The sequence below is a fragment of the Drosophila bipectinata genome, chromosome 2R, assembly GCF_030179905.1.
Source record: "Drosophila bipectinata strain 14024-0381.07 chromosome 2R, DbipHiC1v2, whole genome shotgun sequence".
In the NCBI taxonomy this organism is placed as follows: Eukaryota; Metazoa; Arthropoda; class Insecta; order Diptera; family Drosophilidae; genus Drosophila; species Drosophila bipectinata.
In genome coordinates, this window is record NC_091737.1 from 8498398 (window position 1) to 8518256 (window position 19859).

Below are 19859 nucleotides of genomic sequence, written 5' to 3' on the forward strand. Positions count from 1 at the left end.
ATGAATTAATGAGAGTTGAGTGGAAATTCTACGCTGGCATGGTCCAAAGGAGCACCTTTAGAGGGAAATCTAAACCAGACACTTTTAAAATAAAATTTTTAAAATTTGTATTTAAAATGCAGAATACCCTATTTTTTTAATTAACCCTCTTTCGCAAACATTTAATTTCTATAATATAAAATTCAATATTTGTAAGAACTTTTGTGTTGAAATTTCTATCTAATAATGTTTTAACATTTTAACAAATTTTTAACATAAATTCCCTTGATTCAAGAAATGAAAACATGAAAATATGAGATGAAAAAATATTCTAGAACCTTCCCAAAAAAATCATTTCAAGTCCAAGTACAGTATTTTATAAAGAGGATTTATTATTTTCTTAGAAAAAATATTAAAGCTAGTTCAGGGATTAATCTATTTTAATGTTTGAGCCGCCTCGATCAGACGCTTGAGCTCCTCGTTCTGGGACAGAGCCTTCTGGATGGCCATGAACACCTGGGTATCCATGGCTCTGGTCTGCTCCTGGCTGAGGGCCAGAGTGCTCACCCGTTTGGCCAGTTGCGCCAGCTTGGGCTGTTGTTGCAGGAACCGATCGAGCGTCTGGGGCGAGATATTGGCCATCTCGGCCAGCTGGCGGATGTGGGGAGCCACGGGAGGCGATGTGACTTCGGGCTCGACTTCCTGGACCTCTTCGATCTTCTTGGGGGTGTTCAGATGCGGCTTGGGGGCCACCGTGGTGCTGGGCACTTCCGTTGGCTTCACGGTGGGCATCATTACGGGTCGCAGAGGAATGGGGTAGTGATAGGGAAGGGGCTGCCGGACCAGAAGGGGTCGCAAGCGGTTCACGGAGGGGGCCACAAAAACTGGCTTGAAGACCACGGCAGGCGGAGGCGGTATCGCTGGGGCAGGAGCCGAAGTGGTTGTCTCACTGGACCACAGGTTGTACTGTTTCATGAATCCGCTGAAGCGCTGATAGAGGCTGTTCTGAGGGTCCGGGCTGGTGGTGACACTCGTAGTCGTCGGGGGTTCTTTGGGCGCCTCCTCGTAGCCGTCGTTGTCCATGGCGTTGTCATCGTCGTCAGCGTTATCCCCATCGTCCACGGCATCCTTGTCTTCTGCCACTTCCTGGTCCTCAAAGTTCAACGTGGCCAGGTACTCCTTCATCAGAGCGATTCCCGCCTCATTTGCGGTCAGGTTGCGTATGTAATCGATGGTCTCCTCGCGAGTATTCGTCCCGATTAGCTCCGCCAGCTCCTCCAGACTGGGCAGAACCTTCAGACCCAGCCTATTGCGAGCCAAATCAACCAGATCCTTGGGATACTGGAAATTGGTAGCCGGAGCAGCAGTGGACGTAGTCGTAGTTTGCTTTATCATCCGATAGACAGGCAGGTTGTAGTACAAGGCATTCTGCAGCTTGGAGCCCATTTTGGGGGGCATCTTCATGTCGGTGTCTATTATAATGGCACTATCCTGGCCATAGAAACGCGAATTCTGGGGCACTCGGGCCAGGATGCACTGCAGCAAGGCCAAAGGCCAGAGAAAGCGCAACAGAAAACTCGTCATTCTGCTCGCTTCGGAGGTTAAAGGACAACTAACTCGGAGTAGCTCGACCACCTTCCGAAATAGACTCTAAAATCCGTGGCCAATCTGGTTTCATGGAACTCCATTCTTTGTTTTCCCTGAATTCTCGAGAACGTGCTACCTGCTGGGCCTTGGAAAATCTTAAATTTCCATTGAATTTCCCACCTACACAGCCAAAATGTATTTGCTTTCGGCTACCTGCATTCTGTTGACAAAAGAAATGGTTTCTCAAGAGGGTCTCCGATTTCCCAAAGAACACCAGAAGGGAACAGGATCTTGAAATCTTCACCGCCCTGGGATTTACACGCATTTGGAGATGGCAAGAAAGAACCGACAATTTTTCAACAAACTAACACATGTTTTATTATCGTAATTAAACCTTAAATTGGAACACTTGATGGCCACGTGTGTGGTACAAATTGTGGCCATCAAATCCAGTCGTCACAGAATACTTAGAAGCTAGGAGGAATTCTAAATTCGCGAGCGCTGCCCAAAGGATGCATGTGGCTTTCAGTATTGTATTTACACGGAGCTAACATACATAAATTTTGCAGAAGAAAATAAATTGCAAACAACTGAGCGCAACGCCATGTAAAAAGATGGTCTTTTTTTCTCAACAGGGAATTTTCTGATCTAGCACGTCGCTCTTCTGGGCAATCGCTTGGCTTGCTATCAACACTTGGACACACCAACCAGGGCGGGCCGTATGCAGCGCTCGTGCAGTTTGTAGCCGAGCTTGGTGACTTCCACAACGGTATTGGCCTCGACCGTCTTGTCCTCCTTCTGGAAGAGAGCCTCGTGCAGATTGGGATCGAACTTCTGATTGATGGGATCCAGGGGCTCCAAGCCGTGGCGTTTGAAGACCTGCAGGAGGGAGGCCCGCGTCATGCTCAGACCCTCGTAGAGGTTCTTCAGGTCAGCATTTCCAGTGAGCTGCAATAAGCATTGGGATTAATATTAAATTATGAGTAATGAAAACAGCCTATTACCTTTTCTTTGGGTACCGCCTGTGTGGCATGGCCCAGAGTGTCCGCCACCTCCAGCAGATCCTTGCAGAAGCTCTGGATGCCGAAGATTTTTGCGTCGCTGATCTGCTTGTTGAGTCGGTTGCGCATGTTCTCACTGTCCGCCAGGGCGCGCTTGTACTTATCCAGCAGCTCAGCATTCTGCTCCTTTGCGGCGGCCAGGTCCTTGGTCAGTTTCTCCACCTCCGCCGACGCTGCACCAGCTGCGGCTTTCTGTTCCGCCGTCTGGCCAGCTGCCTCCTCCGGCTGCTTTTCTGTGGTGTACAGCCTTTGACTCGCCAGACGCAGGGCGCTGTGGGAAAACAAATCATAATCAGAAACAATACTAGGGGACCGGATTATGTGTGAGGCGATTGCCGACAAACGTGCGTTCATTACGTCACAGAAAAGAAGAAGCTTTTCGTGGGGTCTTACCTCACATTCTGTGCTGTGACCGCTGCTCTCAATTGGCCCAGTCGCCGGCCAAAGATATGCACAGGTAAAGCTGCCTTAGCTGCCATTTTAAGTCGCTATTTTGTTAAAATAAAATTATATCGCCTTAGCTTTGAAACTTTGGTTCCGGCCTGCTTTTTGGTAGTACCATAAATTTATAGATAAAGAATCCCAAACTGTGTGTGACCATACTGTGGCTATGCAAACGCAAGCACCAGGTGCCGCTTTTGTTTCATTTTCCAACCATCCAATCAGTTGGGAAATTCAAATTGTAACGACTTCTAGCTCTAATTTTCATAAAATTTATTTTCAAAAATCGCAAATCTACAACTTCCGGGAACTGCAAAGCTAATTCCAACCCTGTGGTGCGTTACGGGAGAAGATCCAATTCAGCTGAAGGGACAAAAAAGAAAAAAGATCGGACACGCACAAGAAAAATAAGCAGAACTGGGTAGCCAGGAAGGCTTTGGAGTGGAATCCACAAGTGGTACGCCCCAAGAATAGGTATATAATATTCCTCTAACGTATATGCGTACAAGTCTAAGTCTAATATATAAATTTTAAACCCAAAAACATATTTTCGAAATGTTTGACCAAGTTTTCAACGAGAAGGTCAAATCTGCAAGAGTTTATATGCATTTTCGGTTTGCTTTCAGTTTGTAGTCATATAACTATTTGATATTCCTTAAATATATGCCAGACAGCCAATATAGAATAAAAATAAAATATTTAAATGGATCAAAATTGTCGAGACCACTTGGTAATTCAACGACCGGTAATAATCCATGCATAAGGCCTATTTTCATGGCGCTACCTTCGGGCATATATTATTAAGAACTGTTCAGGTACTTGCCACACCTTGCCGCCGGCCAATTAATCCACGCACAGCTTATAAATCGATCGGTCCCGCCCCATGGGGCCGTCAAAATATAGACCGTTCGTAAAAGTTGCTCGTGAAATGGAAATCTCAGGCGATTCTTAATGAATTCAAAGTACGAGTACGGGGCGGACACAGCATCTTTTATATGTATTGAACAACTTCCCCACTCGACCAGCGAGTATTACATATGCGCATGCATTGTATATATTTTGGAAAAGTAGACATGAGAAGTCACTTAGTTGGATCTCGCCACCGGAACAGCGAGGTTGTCATCGTCAAATCCCGGCTTAGACTAAAACCAAAACCGAAATGCGCGAGGAGGACTTGCTGCTGGCCCAACAAATGGCGGCCAATTCGGTGTCCAGTTCCTTGGAGGAGGACAACGATGGAGCGGGAATCTCATCTCCGGGCGACTCCCCCCGCCCTTTGAGACGGGTCCTGGATATAAGTGAGAGGCGTAAGCAATTTCGGTAAGTTTAAAGTTAGTAAAATTAAATCTTAACGTTTAAATCGTTTAATATCAACTCTCTTAAAGAAAGTACATCCTTTTAAGATGTAGTATTAACAAGACACTCCTTATCTCGTTAAAACTCAAAGAAATTTTCTATTTTCTCCGAGTACGTGATTCCAAACACCTAACATCCACACATACGCAGGCACATGAGCAAATATATACTTTCAAGTATATCTATATCTTGTTTGCGTATATTTTTGGCTTAAAAATAAACATTGTTTCACGTGCCATACCAATTTGCATTTCCATGACTATTCTTAAGAACTTTTTGTCGAAAATAATCATAAATGACGAACATATTTGTGAATGGCAGCGCTTCTGGGGAATTCGCAAAATATTTGATAAAATTTCAAAAAGCCCGCCTAGTTTGTACCTTGTTCAATACTAGAAGAATGATACTCTCTCAAGTTTGATAAATATGATAAGCCTTTAATCTCGTAAAAATGATTTTAAGCAGTAGTAAACTTATTTTTATAAAGAATTTAGTATATTCAAAGCATTAAAAATTATTTTTTTTGTTGGCGAGAATCTCTTTAATCTCCCTTTTAACGCTTTCCAACACTGTCCAAGCTCTTGACATTTCCCCGATAACTTGCGCAGCTTTTATTTTCGACTTGAATGTTTTGAGGTCTCTAACTGCATTAGAAAATGCGTTAAAAGTTGAAATTGTGTGCCTGAACTAACGCGACAATCCCGAAGCAAAGTCGGCTGCCGGGTCACCAATGTGGCTTAGAATCCCATTGGGGAAACAAGTGCTGCCACAGAAAAATGTCCGTACCATCGTCGCCGGCGCAGAGGAAGAACTCGGAGGGGCAGACGTTTCCGTGCCACGATAAGGACGATGTCGCGGATGGGGGGCAACTGTTGCATGCCACGGCCCTTGAACTGGCGGAAGAAGCCACAGCGTCTACCTCGGCACCAGGTCTGGGCGGTGGCCTCGCCAGGGGGGGTAGTCTCATGAGCAGGAGTTGGTGGTGGTAAGTGTTAGAGGTGGAGAGCGGGCTCATATTTATGGGGGGAGTAAAATGTTTTTTTTGAATTTGTTATCTCTAGGATAGGACTGTTAGGCTTTTTAAAGAAGTTGCGATTATAAAGCTTTTTTTTCCTTTTTGAATTAGAAGGGGTTTAGTTAAAAACTAAGAGCTTGTTCAGATCTAGGAAGACAAGAATCTTAAGAATTTGTATCTTAAGAACTTATCAGGATGCTTCCAAACGCTTTCTTCTTATTAAATAGACTTATATATGGATTATGGGATAGTTATACTTAAGATAAGGTTTCTTATACATAGTTAATATAGCATATTGGCTTAAATTGAAAGTACATTGTCTGTAAAAATTATCATAGACTTCAACTTTATCCTCGTTACTGTCGAACACTAAACTTTTAAACCTCATAGTTTTTAAAATATGTTTTTTTTTATACAATCTATACCTCTGAAGACCTTTAAAATTAAAAAGTAGGAATATCAAGTCTTCCCCTCGTTAATGCTAATTATTTTACCTTGCTACCCACAAGAGGTCATAGACTCTTTTAAAAACCACTTGTCATGGCTATTGGGCTAACCTTAGGTGTAGCTGCCACACGCTCCGTGCCGTCTCTTATCTCAGTTGAATGGACCATCTTGAACCCGAGTGAACTCTTCTTCAAATGGTCTTGTTGATTCCACTCCAGGAATGGACCCATTGATAGATTTTCATTGAGTTGTGATCTAAATTTGGCAATTTGCGTTATCAATTCAGCTCTAATTGAAAGGCAAGGCCCGTGGTTCGATCGCGGGTACTTTTAACTGAAAAGAGTAGAAAAAAAAATATATAAAAACCCAGCCGCTTTGGACCAACCTTGTCAGCTCGGTTGTTCAGTTGTCGTTCGAACACGCGATCGCCCGGTTGACAGTTTCTCAGGGCCCTCAGTCGTCAGTCTTCAGTCTTTTTTTTTATGTCTCGAAATTTTCCGGCCAACTATTGCGAAGTAATCAAGTGGAAAACTGCCTCTCAGACTTTGATAAAAAATTAAAAGACCAGTTTATCGGACTTGAGACTTAATGTGTTCCTAATTACCCGCGTTTGTTTATTTTATTTTTGTTGGCTGATGAAATACTTTCTCTTTTTCGTTGACTTATTTCTGGGTCCCCTCATAATTTCTGGCCTGAACCAGAAGAGAGTGCGTGGGCGTGGCGTTATTTTTGGAAGCAGAAAAAATAAAAGTTTATTGTGAAAACAAAACTAACCTTGGGTCCCTTTTTGTCGGTTGCCCGAAAACCACCAAACAATGTGGTCAGACAGCATTCCACAAAATTAATTTTGTTCGAAACTGCAGTATAAAGTTGCATATTTTTCGTGCTTGTTTTTGGGTATTTTTTGGTGAAAAATTATGACCTGCCTCTCGGACATTGATTTGGCCACCTTGCATCAGAGCCGCTTGGAGCAGCGCTGGCACTACGGCCTACCCAACGAGTCCATGTACCACACTGTATTCCATCATCACCACCATCCTGATGGATTCAGTCCAATGACGCGTCTCTGTCTGGAGCGGAACCTCCTGAAGAAGGTGCAGAGCGACCTGAATGGAAACCGAGTGGATGGGGGGCACACCGAGAGCGGGGACCTGGCGTCAGGTGTGCAGCGCCGACGCTCCGGCACCTGGCCGTAAGTGACAACCAGCCGGAAGGGGCTATCCTAGCGATAAGATGTGGCAGGGAGTTAGTGGTGGACCCTAATGACGGGAATCTGTAATCCAAATCAGGTCTCAAGGTGGTGTAATAAATGCACTTTAATAAAATATTGCCAATAGGCTTATTCTTAAATTAGTTCATCCTTAAGAAACTTAAGATATTAAAACTATTTTTAATTAAATTCTTGAAGAATATATAATACAATTTCTTCCAGTGCATAAAGCATCTTTGTGATTCTGTTTATTTTTCCCATTTTTTGCATTTCTTCACCGCCATTTGCATTCAAGCTCTTTAACAGTTAAAGTTAGTCTTTATTTGGAATAACCACAAACCCCAAGAGGTCTTTTTGTTAAAAAAAAAGGAAGATATCATAGGAAATGTTTCCCACAAGACCCGAAACACCGCAGGCGGTTGATCTCTTCCCGCTTCACAGTTCCCTGAGTATCGAGGAGTTCAATAATGTCAAGTGGGAGGACATCAACGATTCCAACAATAATTTTATTGAACAAAAATCAGGTGTAAAAACCAAAAGTGTTACCTTTGCTCTAAGGTCTGAAATAGATCCACTAATAGATCCTACCTATATAACTCAGTCTTCTTCGATAATCCTCCAGGCGCACTCGAAGTCTGAATGCCCCATCGCCTGTCCAACAGTTCGGACCATGTGGACGCATCATGAAGAACTCCGCCATGGTGATGCAGATCCAGGATCCTGCTAGCCAGAGACTCACCTGGTATAAGCCACCCCTCACCGTACTGGTCATCAAAAAAGTCAGCGATGCCTCGGTTCTGGCGCCATTCGTCCAGCTGGTGGATTGGCTGCTCCAGGAGAAGAACATGGTGGTGTGGGTCGAGTCCGCCGTGTTGGAGGACTCACTACTTAACGAGGATGTGCGATTCAATGCCTTGCGGGATAAGCTAGTGACCTTCAAGTGAGTTCCTTTGAATTTAAACATAAACCAAGGGTTAACCTTTATATTCTGTTACCCTAGAGATGGCCGGGATGACCTGACGGACAGGATCGACTTCATTGTCTGCCTCGGAGGCGATGGCACTTTGTTATATGCCTCCCTGCTATTCCAGCAATCGGTGCCACCGGTGATGTCTTTCCATTTGGGATCACTGGGCTTTCTGACGCCCTTCCGCTTCGACAACTTCCAGGACCAGTTGACCAGCGTCCTCGAGGGTCATGCCGCCCTGACCCTGAGGAGTCGGCTGCGCTGTGTGATGCACCGGCGGAGCGACAGGAAGCACGAGGCCAAGACGGAGATTGATCCTTTGGCAGATGGCCGTCCGGCGGCCAACAGCATCCTGGTGCTGAACGAGGTGGTGATCGACCGAGGACCCTCGCCATACCTCAGCAACATAGACCTGTTCCTGGATGGGAAGTACATCACTTCAGTGCAGGGCGATGGCCTGATTGTTTCCACACCCACCGGAAGCACCGCATATGCCGCTGCAGCGGGTGCTTCGATGATTCATCCTTCCGTTCCTGCCATTATGGTGACTCCCATTTGCCCGCATTCCCTGAGCTTCCGACCCATAGTGGTGCCCGCCGGAGTGGAGCTTAAGGTGAGTTGCCATGCCTTGATTCTGAATCCAAACTGACTCCTAATCCTGATCCTTTACAGATCTCTGTTTCACCAGAGAGCCGCAATACTTCGTGGGTCAGTTTCGACGGCCGCAACCGCCAGGAGCTGTTCCATGGCGACAGTCTTCGTGTGACCACCTCCATCTATCCGGTGCCCTGTATTTGTGCCCAGGACCAGATCTCCGACTGGTTCGCCTCCCTCGCCGATGGCCTGCACTGGAATGTGCGCAAGCGGCAGAAGTGCCTGGACGAGCTGTCGGACCTCACGGCGTCCGGCTCGGAGGACACGCTGGACGAGATCGAGAACATGAAATTGTATGATGTTTAGTGCGTAAGTCTCTGTTGGTAATCGTACTAGGCTTGCTACAAGCCAGCAGTAGAAAAGCTCATTCTTGGATAGTCTTTAGAATTCGTATATCCTCGAATATTCGCCAATTTGTTTGTAATTTTGAAAAAGACACTATGTATAAGCTCTCGTAGAGATAGATGTACAAACTATTGCTTTGTTCTTCCGAAGATAAATGCGTAAAGCAAACTGATTGAATTGTTTTTAAAAAATACACACATTGCCTTGTATTATTTGAATAGCCTAGCGGCGCCAAACACACCTTGTAATTTAGATTATAGCCTGTAAGTTTATTGTTAGACTGGTTTTTCGCACCCGCCAAGCTTGCCCGCCCCCCGCTACCGCCTCCACCTGTTGCATGTTGTGGCTCACCTCGCGCCTGTCTTTGTGGCTGCCACGCACTTGGGCCTGTCAAAAAAAAGTTAGTTCCCATCGATTTGGGTGCGCGGAATCGAAAGTGAGGCTCGGGCCAAAGTCGAGCAAACCAAACGCTGTTTGGCAAACGCGTTTAGGCCCTCAGGCGTACAAGCAATGTTCATTACACGGCAAAGATGTGTGCCATTGTTGTTCGTTTAATTTCGTTTGCGCTGCGATCGTGTTGTGCCGTCTGTTTTTGCCTTTTTTGCCAGCCGAATTCAAGGTGTGCGCCGCTCTGGCTGGCGACAGGTGTGCGGTGCGTGCCTATCTGGTTGTGCGAACTGCATAAAGCCGCACAATAGTTGGCTGCGAACGTCGCCAGAGTGCGGTTGTGTTTGTTAAATTGCTGCTGTGGGAAAGGAATCATTTCGCGAAACAATATGAATCTGGAAGATATGCAAAGAGCTCGACAAATTGTCGACTCAGAGGCGTCGTCGCCGGGAGGTTCACCTTCGCCGCTGAGAAAAGCAATGCCTCTGACTTTGCTCCAAAAGCGAACTCAATTTAGGTAAGTCCTTGAGTGGAGAACCTTCTTTCAAATTTTGAAAAGTAACCGCGGCTTGAGTTTCAAAGCACTTAGCTTTAGAGTGCCTTTAAAAGGTGGCAACTCTCTGTGTAGTGTTAGAAAACGTTAGCAAATGCCTATCGATATTAGACATGTTATTAGTACTAGTTGGCAATCGGCTGTGAAACTCGTCTAAAAATCGCAAGAAAAAAACAAATAACATGGCTATGGTGGAGCTAGTTTATTTGTTGATTAATTCGCAAATTAGCAGATAGTCTGCCAGCCATTCCGCGTATTAATCCGGGCAGTGGAACGCAGGACGACAGGTGCATCGCGTTTGTGGGTCAAACTAGGCCAGACCACAAACAAACTCGCACCAACACCACCACACCACAACACACACATCACATGCGCAGCAGGAACGACAAGTGACCACCGATATGAAATCCTACAACGCCACCCCATCGCCCGCCCAAACGGTACCAAAGCCCAGCTGTTCGTCGGGGGTGGGATCCTCCGCCTCCGCCGCTGGAAACATGTCCAATGAGTCACAATCCTATTACGATGACCATGACAATCAGCTGCTCCATGTGAACAGTGCCAGGCTGAGTAATGCTGCCGCAGCATCCTCGGCCCCAGGACCTGGCCTGAATAACGGTTCAGCAGGCGACGACATGCATATGCGCTGGTGGTGGTAAGTGGGTCGCCCCATAGCCTAAGAACCTCATTCCTGGAAAGAGTACCACCTAAAACAAAGATAAATACATTTTTTGTAGAGGGTTTCCAACGTGTACTTCCCCTTCGAAACTGCAGTTTGTACTCTACACTTATCACGGCGATGCCAATTAGTGACGCAGAGCGCTTTAGTTTCAAGTGGCCCACACACGTGATAGGCCAGAGAGCTGGCCTGACTTGGCTAACACGTGTGACAAATGTGTAATGCATCCCATAGCGTGTTTACAATCCATTATTAATGGAAAACATTGTCTCTTGTCGCTTCGATTGAGTCCTAATCCTCTTTTATAACTTTGTTAATTAATTGATTGCCATCAGCGCCTGTGGCTTAGCGATAAGGCCATAAATCAATCATCCCACTGTTGACTATTAGCCACTAAGAAGCCGAATCATTTACATAAGAGTAGTGATTGCTCAGAGCACCTGTTGATTGCATGTCGGCTCTCGAGAGAGCTTCATCTCCGCCGCCGCCGCAGATCAATCAGCTGTTTTCCCCCCCCATTGGAGCTGTTGGGGCTGAAACGAAACCAGCTAAAAGCGACACGATCGTCGGGTTTTGTTTACAATCGCTCATACGCTTTGTTGGCGCTCGCATACTTTTATTTTCGAAACGGAATCGTGCACAAATCGTCCAATTTAATCACCATTTCGGCAGCCCAGCTCAGTTATCGCATGTTTACCGGACAGTACGGTCGTGTTCGCGGTCTCTCACTCTCTAACCCTCTCTCTCTCTGTTAGCCCGGGCTCCAGAGCTCCAGTTGCCAGTTCCCGATCTCGAACGGTTTCGTTACGTTTCGGTCGTTTACCTGCCTCCGATCGCTACTGCTGCTGCTGGTCAGTCTTTAAGCCGAGTTTGTAAAAAATTCCAGCCTTGGCTCGCGTTTGTGCTAAAAAGAAAATAAAACCGATTATATAACGTGTAATTAGAGTACTTTGGTAGCCAGGTAGCCAAGCTTTAGTGCAGACATGACTTGGCATTTGCGGGGTCTGGGCCCCAACCCACTTTCGATTTCCGTCAATGGTCAGCCAGCTGTCCAGCTGTCCGACTATCTGGCCAAAGCAATCAGTCCGTCAATCCGAATTACTGGCGAAATAGGCGAAATACCTTAAACTTTAAACGGAATATAATGGTAGAAGTGTCTGGATGGTTGGTTGCAGAACCACAGACCTTATCTTGAAACGATTAAGGTCTGAATGACAAATAGGGGTGTGATTTGTGGAATATTAGCACTCATATGAGCTTTATATGAACCTTTGAATTGTTGACGAAAGGCGTCATTCCGAATTATATCATGCATTATAGCACAAGCTGGCGTGCAAGCCAGGCCAGGCACGTTGTCTGCTCCCTAGTCCATATTCCTCGTCCCGATCCATTCAATGATAATCACTAAACTTAGTGGCTGGCACTGCGCACTTACGTCCGTTAATTGATTAATTAATTTCGATTCGGTTGGTTCTTTGTGCCATCAAGTCGCTTTAAAATTCGCTATATGCACTCGACTATTGTCGTAACTTTTCAATGGATGCCAGCCTTTGTTCTTTCAATGACTTGTACTTTAGTAGATGCTTCCTGATGTCGATAGAAAATAAAAATAGAAGACAAGGCAGTGGATCACGCGATCTATAATATTTTGAATTATAGTTGGTAATTGGGTTTCTACTCTACAGAATCTCCAGACGACCTCTGTTACTGAACTGTTGATGAGGCACTTTTCGCTTGAATTCCAAGCACGATTTCTAGATTAATGGCCGGCGATACTGTTATGCCAAAGTGGATCGGTTGATCAACATTTTAATTGTGGCCCAAGTGGACGTTTTTCGGGTTGTTTCGCTTTTTTGTTGGCTTATTAAAAGGTTGTTGACCAACGCACCGTGTCAAGCCGAAGCCAAAGCCAAAAATTAATTATCTTTATTGTTTTTAAAAAGCCAACTGGCTAGCTTTGGCTTTTTTTGCCAATTGATTTGTACTTGACATCGTTATGGGCTTCACTTGACTTGCCAAGCGAAAAAGTCGAAAAAAAAGTTGGCCAAGTCCAAACCCCCCCACTGACCACTGACGGAAGCTGGCCAATGACGCATATTAAGACTCGTCCCGCTCGGGGGGCTCTATTTAGGGGCTCTTGCGTCAAAGCCGGAACTAAGGCCCGGTCCGTTAGGTTGGCCAGATAAAAAGCGACCAAAACAAACTATCTGATTGCCAATAACAACATTATTTTTGCCAAATTTCAAAAGAAACACAAACCGGTTAAGCGTTGGCCGCTTTTTTGTTTATCAACTTTTACCACGCGCCAAAGCTGTTACTTTTTTTTATATCCCCCCCCTAGACATTCTTTCGGTTACCAAAACGGTTAACACCTTTGGCCAAAGGGGAGCAAGGTTAATTGCCTACTTTGGGCTCGATTCAGGGCCATACCAAAAGGGCGGGGTACCCAGACCAAGCCACAGTGTCAGCTAAAGGGAAACTCTTTAATTCCAGAGGTTTTAGCCAAAAAAACAATGTTTTAAGCCACGAATCTCCAGAGAACTCTCGAGTGATACCTAGTGATATTTAAAAAACTAAAAAGTTGACCTAAAAATGACCTGCCTGTCGGACATTGACTTGGCCACCCTCCACCAGCACCGGCTGGAGGAGCGCTTCAGCTACAAGCTGGCCTGGAGCGGCACTGGCCACCAGCAGGTCCAGTACAATGATCTCCTGATGCGCCACAACGCCTCTCTGAAGCGCCAGAGAATCATCCCGAACAAGGCGAGTGCCTCCACCACCAAGACCACCAGTACCATCCAGGCCAGCGAGACCTTGGCCAGCAGTGCGGAGAGCCAGCCGGTCAAGTCGGAGGATGAGCCGGATGATGGGTACTTTGATTCCACGACGCGACGCAGGCGCAGTGGCACCTGGCCGTAAGTAGTTCGAACTGCTTCTTATCTACTCCTCCCATCCAAAACAAATGCTAACCGCCCGGCGGGTTTGTTTGAAAGTTATCAGGTCGCCGAACATTTGTATACTGCATGGTCGGCCGATAAGGGTCTGGTTTCGCGGTTTTGTAATCAAGTGTTTACCTTGTCGGCCGGCTTATCGGGTGTGAGGAGTGTAGTACGCATTTAGGCGCAAATAATATCAGCTAATTGTATTCAACGAACTTTAGTATCAATTTCACAACGTGTTTCGTATCAGCATGATGGAACGAATTGATTTTATCAACAACCGAGGCCTCTTTTCGGACCTCCAAGTCACCACTACTGCCTACTAAGCTACTATCCGGAGTCCTTGACCTTTCTGCATAGTTCAGCCTCAGTCTATGGCGTGTTTTCTTTAATAAACACCTTTTTTTTTGGCCATTTGAAAACGAGTTTGTTAACACCTCGCTTATTGGCGCCGTCCGTTAATTTATGGCCATCCACAGTGTGTAGTCTAGTATCTTAAAGATACTATTTTTACGATTTGTTTGGAAGAACTTGAGATGCCAGTAAGGTATTTCAGCAAAAAATGGTGCCAGTTTGTGCTTGGCGCCGGCCATAAAGCAAAATCAACAGGTAAATATATTGGTATTGAAATATATTCGAATCGGACTCGAAACCCAATCGAATCGCAGACCGGAGACTCGTGACCGAATCAGGGGGCCGAAATCCAAAGGTGGGCGGGTCAGGTGGCTTTAACCGCATTTGCATGGCTTGTCTGGGCGCTAAATCGATTTTATAGAGCCTATATTATAGAGAGTCAATGAATTCGAGCTCTATTAAGCAGTGTCATGCTCACGTCACTCCAATATCTATCTGCCCGGGGGTCTAGTACTGTGGAGCTCTAGTACTTTCCTTTCTTGCTGGGCCAGGCACTCGAATCGAACCCTCCGTTTAGTCGTTTTTTATTACCGATCGAGGAAGTGCGTTCTCGGAGGAATGTCGTGTTGAATTAATGAATGAATGCCCAGGATTCTTTATCGCAATCGGTATCATCAATGGGAGAACAAGATCACATTGTGTCAACACACCTTCCTGCAATTCATCAGAACTAATGAGTCATCCTTTCGGGCCAGCTTCTGACTAAAGTGAGTCAATAAGCGGATACAAATACAGTGGAATAAAGAGTAAAAAGAGTGAATTTCATAAATTAAGCAACAATTTCCGCCTCTCGAAATAATCTCATTTAATTATCTCCACTTTTTGTCCTTTTCGTCCCACTGTTCTAGTCCACCAAGCATAGCCTATCTTATGGCTCGTTAACTATTCTCTACTCTCCCTTGCTCTCAGTGCTGACTCATCGCCCATTAGCACATCAATCAAACCCGTTAGTTAGCATACGAGATGCCTCCCACTCACTCACACGCACAATTTTAAATTCAGCATCAATAGTGCCGCCGCTCTCGCTCGTCCCCACCTTTAGCCTGTATCGCATCTCTCTCTCTTCGAGTGGAGCTCTCGTGTTGGTTGCCCATCTCACTCCCACTCCTTGAGTTAGCATGTGCAATTCCTGTTTGTTTGGGCCTGAGACTCAACAAGTTTATTTGCTCTGGCCGTGTTATTGTTGTTGTTGTAATGAAAACAAAAATATAAATACGTTATATACCTTTATTTTGAGTTTCCGAATACCGAAATTGGCCTGTCAGTGATTTTGTAACCTTCGAACGGGCAACAGTCGCGCTCGCAGCGAAAATTCCAACAAGTGGTTGTCTTGAGTTTTTGCGTTTTGGCCAGAAAACTAATAAGTGGCAATAATAAAAAGGGCGTGAACACCTTTATGCGCCTGAGAATTCACCTGTCGAAATGCAGCACCAAAAGTTGAAGCTAGCGGCGACCTTGCAGCCGCAGGTGGCAGCCGAGAGTGAACCGGTGGTGGCCCAGGTGGTGGCACCCGATGCTCGTGTTTTAAGGTCTTTTTTTTTTGTTAAAAATAATATATTATATATTTTTAACAAATATTTTAAATCTTAAAATCCTTTATTACTTAATTCCAGGCGTACTCGAAGTCTGAATGCCCCATCGCCCTTTCAGCAATTCGGACCATGTGGACGCATCATGAAAAACTCCGCCATGGTGATGCAGATCCAAGATCCGGCCAGTCAGCGATTGACCTGGTATAAGCCACCACTCACTGTGCTGGTCATCAAGAAGAAGGACTCCAAGGTTCTCTTCCCCTTCGTCCAACTGGTGGAGTGGCTGGTGCAGGAGAAGCACATGGTTGTCTGGGTGGAGTCTGCTGTGCTGGAGGACAAGCTATTGCGAGATGACTTCAAGCTGGACCAGGAGAGCGCTAGGTTCCGGCAGGTGCACGAAGAATACGCCGGAGTGAGGGAGCGTTTTCTGGCACTACGAGAGAAGCTGGTGACCTTCAAGTGAGTAGATGGCTTAAAAAATATGTTAAAACTTCATAGTAAATCTATATCCTAATCCTGCAGAGATGGACGTGATGACCTGACCGATCGCATTGACTTTATCGTCTGTCTTGGAGGCGATGGCACTCTGCTGTACGCCTCCCAGCTTTTCCAGCAGTCGGTGCCGCCTGTAATGGCCTTCTACCTGGGCTCCCTCGGCTTTCTCACGCCCTTCCAGTGTGAAAACTTCCAGGAACAAGTGACCAACGTCCTGGAGGGTCACGCTGCTCTAACACTGCGCAGCCGTCTGCGCTGCTCCATCCACCGCAAGGGTGAGCGCCGCAAGGAATCGCTCCAGGCAGCTGGAAGCAGCAATCTGCTGAAGCCCAGCCTGCAGCGCCAACTCAACTATGTGGAGGTCAACCACTCGGCCGGGAGCAACAATAACAATTGCAGTGCCAACAACAGCATCTTGGTACTTAACGAGGTGGTGATCAATCGGGGACCCTCGCCCTACTTGAGCAACATTGACATATTTTTGGACGGCAAGTACATCACATCGGTGCAGGGCGATGGCCTGATTGTGTCCACACCCACGGGAAGCACAGCCTATGCGGCAGCAGCTGGTGCTTCAATGATCCATCCGTCAGTGCCGGCCATTCTGGTGACGCCCATCTGTCCGCATTCGCTAAGCTTCAGGCCGATTGTGGTGCCCGCCGGTGTAGAGCTCAAGGTGAATTGGATTTAAAAGAGGTGTCGAAAAAGAACGAGTCACGATCTACAGGCCTCTGTCGTGACTCTTCTTCGACATAACTAATCCATCTTCCAAATCAATGACTAATATCCCCATCTACCCTTTCAGATATCCATTTCGCCCGATAGTCGCAACACCTCACGCGTCTCCTTCGACGGCCGCAACGACCAGGAGCTGAACCATGGCGACAGCCTGCGGGTGACCACGTCCATCTATCCTGTGCCCAGCATTTGTGCTCAAGACCAGATCTCCGATTGGTTTGACTCGCTCGCGGAGGGCCTGCACTGGAATGTGCGCAAGCGCCAGAAGTGCCTCGACGAGCTGTCCGATCTGACGTCCTCGGTATCGGACGATACCCTCGACGAGTTCGACAATCTGAAGATCTATGATGCGTAGTAGTGATGATGCATTGCCGACCAAACGAACCCCAAACCCTTCCCCATTCGCAGTTTGTTAGCGTGGCCAATTAGCCTAGTTGTAGATCTTAGCTCTTAGGGTTTGCTCGTGTGCAATTTCGTAGGCTTAGTATTGTAGCAAAATACTCTGTTTTATATAATTATATATCATAATCATAAATCGCTTGGTTGAGTTGAAAATGTTAAATGTTAATTGAATATACGATGCGATTGCAATGTTTGTTTAAGCTAGACAAATTCCGTTGTTGCTTGTGAACAAAACCGCTTAGGCCTAGGTCTTAAGTTTTTATTATTATGTAATCTACGATTAATCGCGTCGAGTGCTAGGTACTTAAGCAGACTCGCGCTATCTGTACAATTCGATGGAGGTAATAAAAACTGTATTATTTACATAAAGCGCCACAAAATCCATTTGCCTTGTGTTTGTATTGTTTCCCCGAGAGCAACAGGCCGGAGGAAATAAAAATGCAATTAACTAGATACACCAGGGGTATTGTGGCCAGAAGAGAGGTACTAGGCACTTGGCCGAGAATAAGTGGCTACTAAGTTGAGTCCAAAGGAAGTGGCAGGAATGATGGATGATGGGGCTAAGGAGTGGAAATTAATCATCAAAGGAGTGCCTAGGGTTGTGGTTTTTAAAAGCATATAAAATGTATTATAACTAATTAATAATTAATTATAAATAAATTAAATGAATTATCCCAAAAGTATGCCTAGTTTTTGCTTAAATGGTGAATGATTATGAGGATAGGCCCAACCTAAACCTCCTCTGCCTCTGTGACTTAAACCATTGTTTAAGTGTAAAAGCCGCTCCATAAATCAAAATCATAAAATAAAAGCCTTGGCTATAAATGTGACTAGAAGTGCCCTACACCCTCCTCCCTCACCATCACCCTCGCAGCCGCATTGCGAAAATTGGTGTGTGTACGTGCGAAGTGCGTTTATTATCAATTTTCACGCTTTCCACACGCTTTTCCGAAGCAACAAGTAGAGCCGAGCCACGAGCCCAGCTTCCTTCTGCTTCGGGGTGCTCCTCTGACTGGCGGATAAAAGCAGTGCGTGCTATCCGAGAGCTATGATTGGCCGGTCCAGGTCCCGCCCACTTTTCAGATACTGCGCAGGTCTGCGTCCTCTGTCCAGTTCGTTCCCGGTTCCTTGTCTAAGTGTAAGTACTTTGGCAAGTGAAATAAATGGCTTAAAGCCCATTAATTTAATTTTTCTTTTATTCCTAATCCGCTTGACATGCTTTGGTCTATATTCTTCTTAAAATGTACTATAATCGGGTCAAATATTAAGCTTTAAAGTTGGATTTTAAATAGGGTTTTAGAGTAACCTCTATAAAGCTATAAGGATTAAAAACCCCTTCCTGTCCAATCGGTCATTTAGTGACTTGCACTCCTTCTATCTAGAAAGTCCCTTTTCTTCATTGAAATATAAAAACGGAATAATAAATTCAAAACATTTGCGGAATTTCTTAATGAAGTCGGGATGATGCCCCGGCTAAGACAAATGCCAAGCGGAAAAGGCGAACACAACTATGCAGGAGCTGAAGATGATGTGGCACGTGTTGATATTTCAATTGAATGCCACCAAATATGCGAGCCACCCCTCACCTACTCCCACTACGTGGATTATCGGTGGTGTCTCTGGGTGGAAAATGAAAAATACTTTCCACCACAAGCTCGCTCGCATACGTACGTATGACATTTGAACTTTGGCTTTGGCCAAAGGGGGACAAAGCTGGCACTCGTAAATTTTAAATAGATTTTGCAAATGCTAATGACAGCTCTGGCTCGAGGATTGTGTGTAGCATTTCAAACAAAAGGAAATTAAACATTTGCGGACGAATGAGTTTTCCACATTTTTCCCTCGGCTTCTCCACACATGTCGGTGATAAGACTTGACCAAAGGCCGAAGGGGATAGATTGTCATCGGAATGACCCGCATCAGATTTTTTTATTTTTATTTTTTTTTTTGGGGCGCTTATCCAACCACATTTGTCATCGATTTAACCCCCAGAATATGAAGTTAAGCTGTCATATGTGGCAAATTCGATTTGTCAAGCCCAACATCGAAATGGAAACTGTGGCCACTTGAGCCTTTTTCCTGCCCCGGCCTAATCCTGTGCCACAATGGCATTTCTGCATTTATTGTATTATTTAAGGCCATCAGTCCTGGGTGATTTCTAGTCCATTAACTTTGAAGTTATTTTGGCGTCGCCACTTTAACACTTCAATGGAACTCTCCTTCCTATTTTTTATGGCTTCTTTGTAGTTCCTTAGCCTTTTAGGATATTTTCTACAATGTTTCCGTAAAGAATTCTTAAATGGGAAGTTTTCAGAAGAGCTCTTGTTATGGTTTTTGATTTCTATATAAATCGATTTAAATTCTTGACATCTTACAGTACCTTGAATATAGGCTTCTTCAACTATGCCTTCAAGGTCGAAACCCATCCCACTTTTGATTTTTTTTCATCCGGTTAACCTGTTCATGTTTCCATATTGTCATCCACTCTTTTAATTTTGTTTCGTTTTGCAGCTGGTTTTATATCTTCACTTCTATATGCAAATTTCAGGCCCTAGACGTGATCGCAAAGCTACACAATCATCGTTAATGCTTATAAATATTTCTGGGTCCGTCCTCTGCTCTCGGTTTTGTGACTCCGGTCTCTGGCATATAATCTTC

General features: G+C 45.3%; 3 protein-coding genes across 16 annotated transcripts; 1 reads left to right on the top strand and 2 right to left on the bottom strand.

Moving 5' to 3' along the window:
- Positions 1-346: 346 nt before the first annotated feature.
- Positions 347-1584, bottom strand: link. Its single transcript, XM_017235378.3, has one exon. It carries the CDS (start codon positions 1561-1563, stop codon positions 415-417), a length of 1149 nt encoding a protein of 382 aa, XP_017090867.2. The 5' UTR covers positions 1564-1584; the 3' UTR covers positions 347-414.
- A 334-nt stretch (positions 1585-1918) lies between these two features.
- On the bottom strand, positions 1919-3192 carry Roe1 (grpE protein homolog, mitochondrial Roe1). The gene is made up of 3 exons (XM_017235379.3): positions 3021-3192; positions 2571-2898; positions 1919-2514 (listed from the first exon to the last, which is right to left on the bottom strand). Exons 1-3 carry the CDS (start codon positions 3104-3106, stop codon positions 2254-2256), a joined length of 675 nt encoding a protein of 224 aa, XP_017090868.2. The 5' UTR covers positions 3107-3192; the 3' UTR covers positions 1919-2253.
- Positions 3193-3794: 602 nt separating this feature from the next.
- On the top strand, positions 3795-17585 carry LOC122320943 (NAD kinase-like). Of its 14 annotated transcripts, none has more exons than XM_070279042.1 (7): positions 4155-4388; positions 7719-8036; positions 8097-8676; positions 8736-9010; positions 15648-16025; positions 16089-16737; positions 16867-17585. In XM_070279042.1, exons 1-7 carry the CDS (start codon positions 4228-4230, stop codon positions 17152-17154), a joined length of 2649 nt encoding a protein of 882 aa, XP_070135143.1. In that variant the 5' UTR covers positions 4155-4227; the 3' UTR covers positions 17155-17585. The 14 variants fall into 14 exon arrangements, with proteins under 14 accessions (XP_070135147.1, XP_070135143.1, XP_070135145.1 ...); XM_070279040.1 differs by lacking the exon at positions 4155-4388 and adding an exon at positions 5033-5409; XM_043210218.2 differs by lacking the exon at positions 4155-4388 and adding an exon at positions 6520-7078.
- The last annotated feature ends 2274 nt before the right edge of the window (positions 17586-19859 follow it).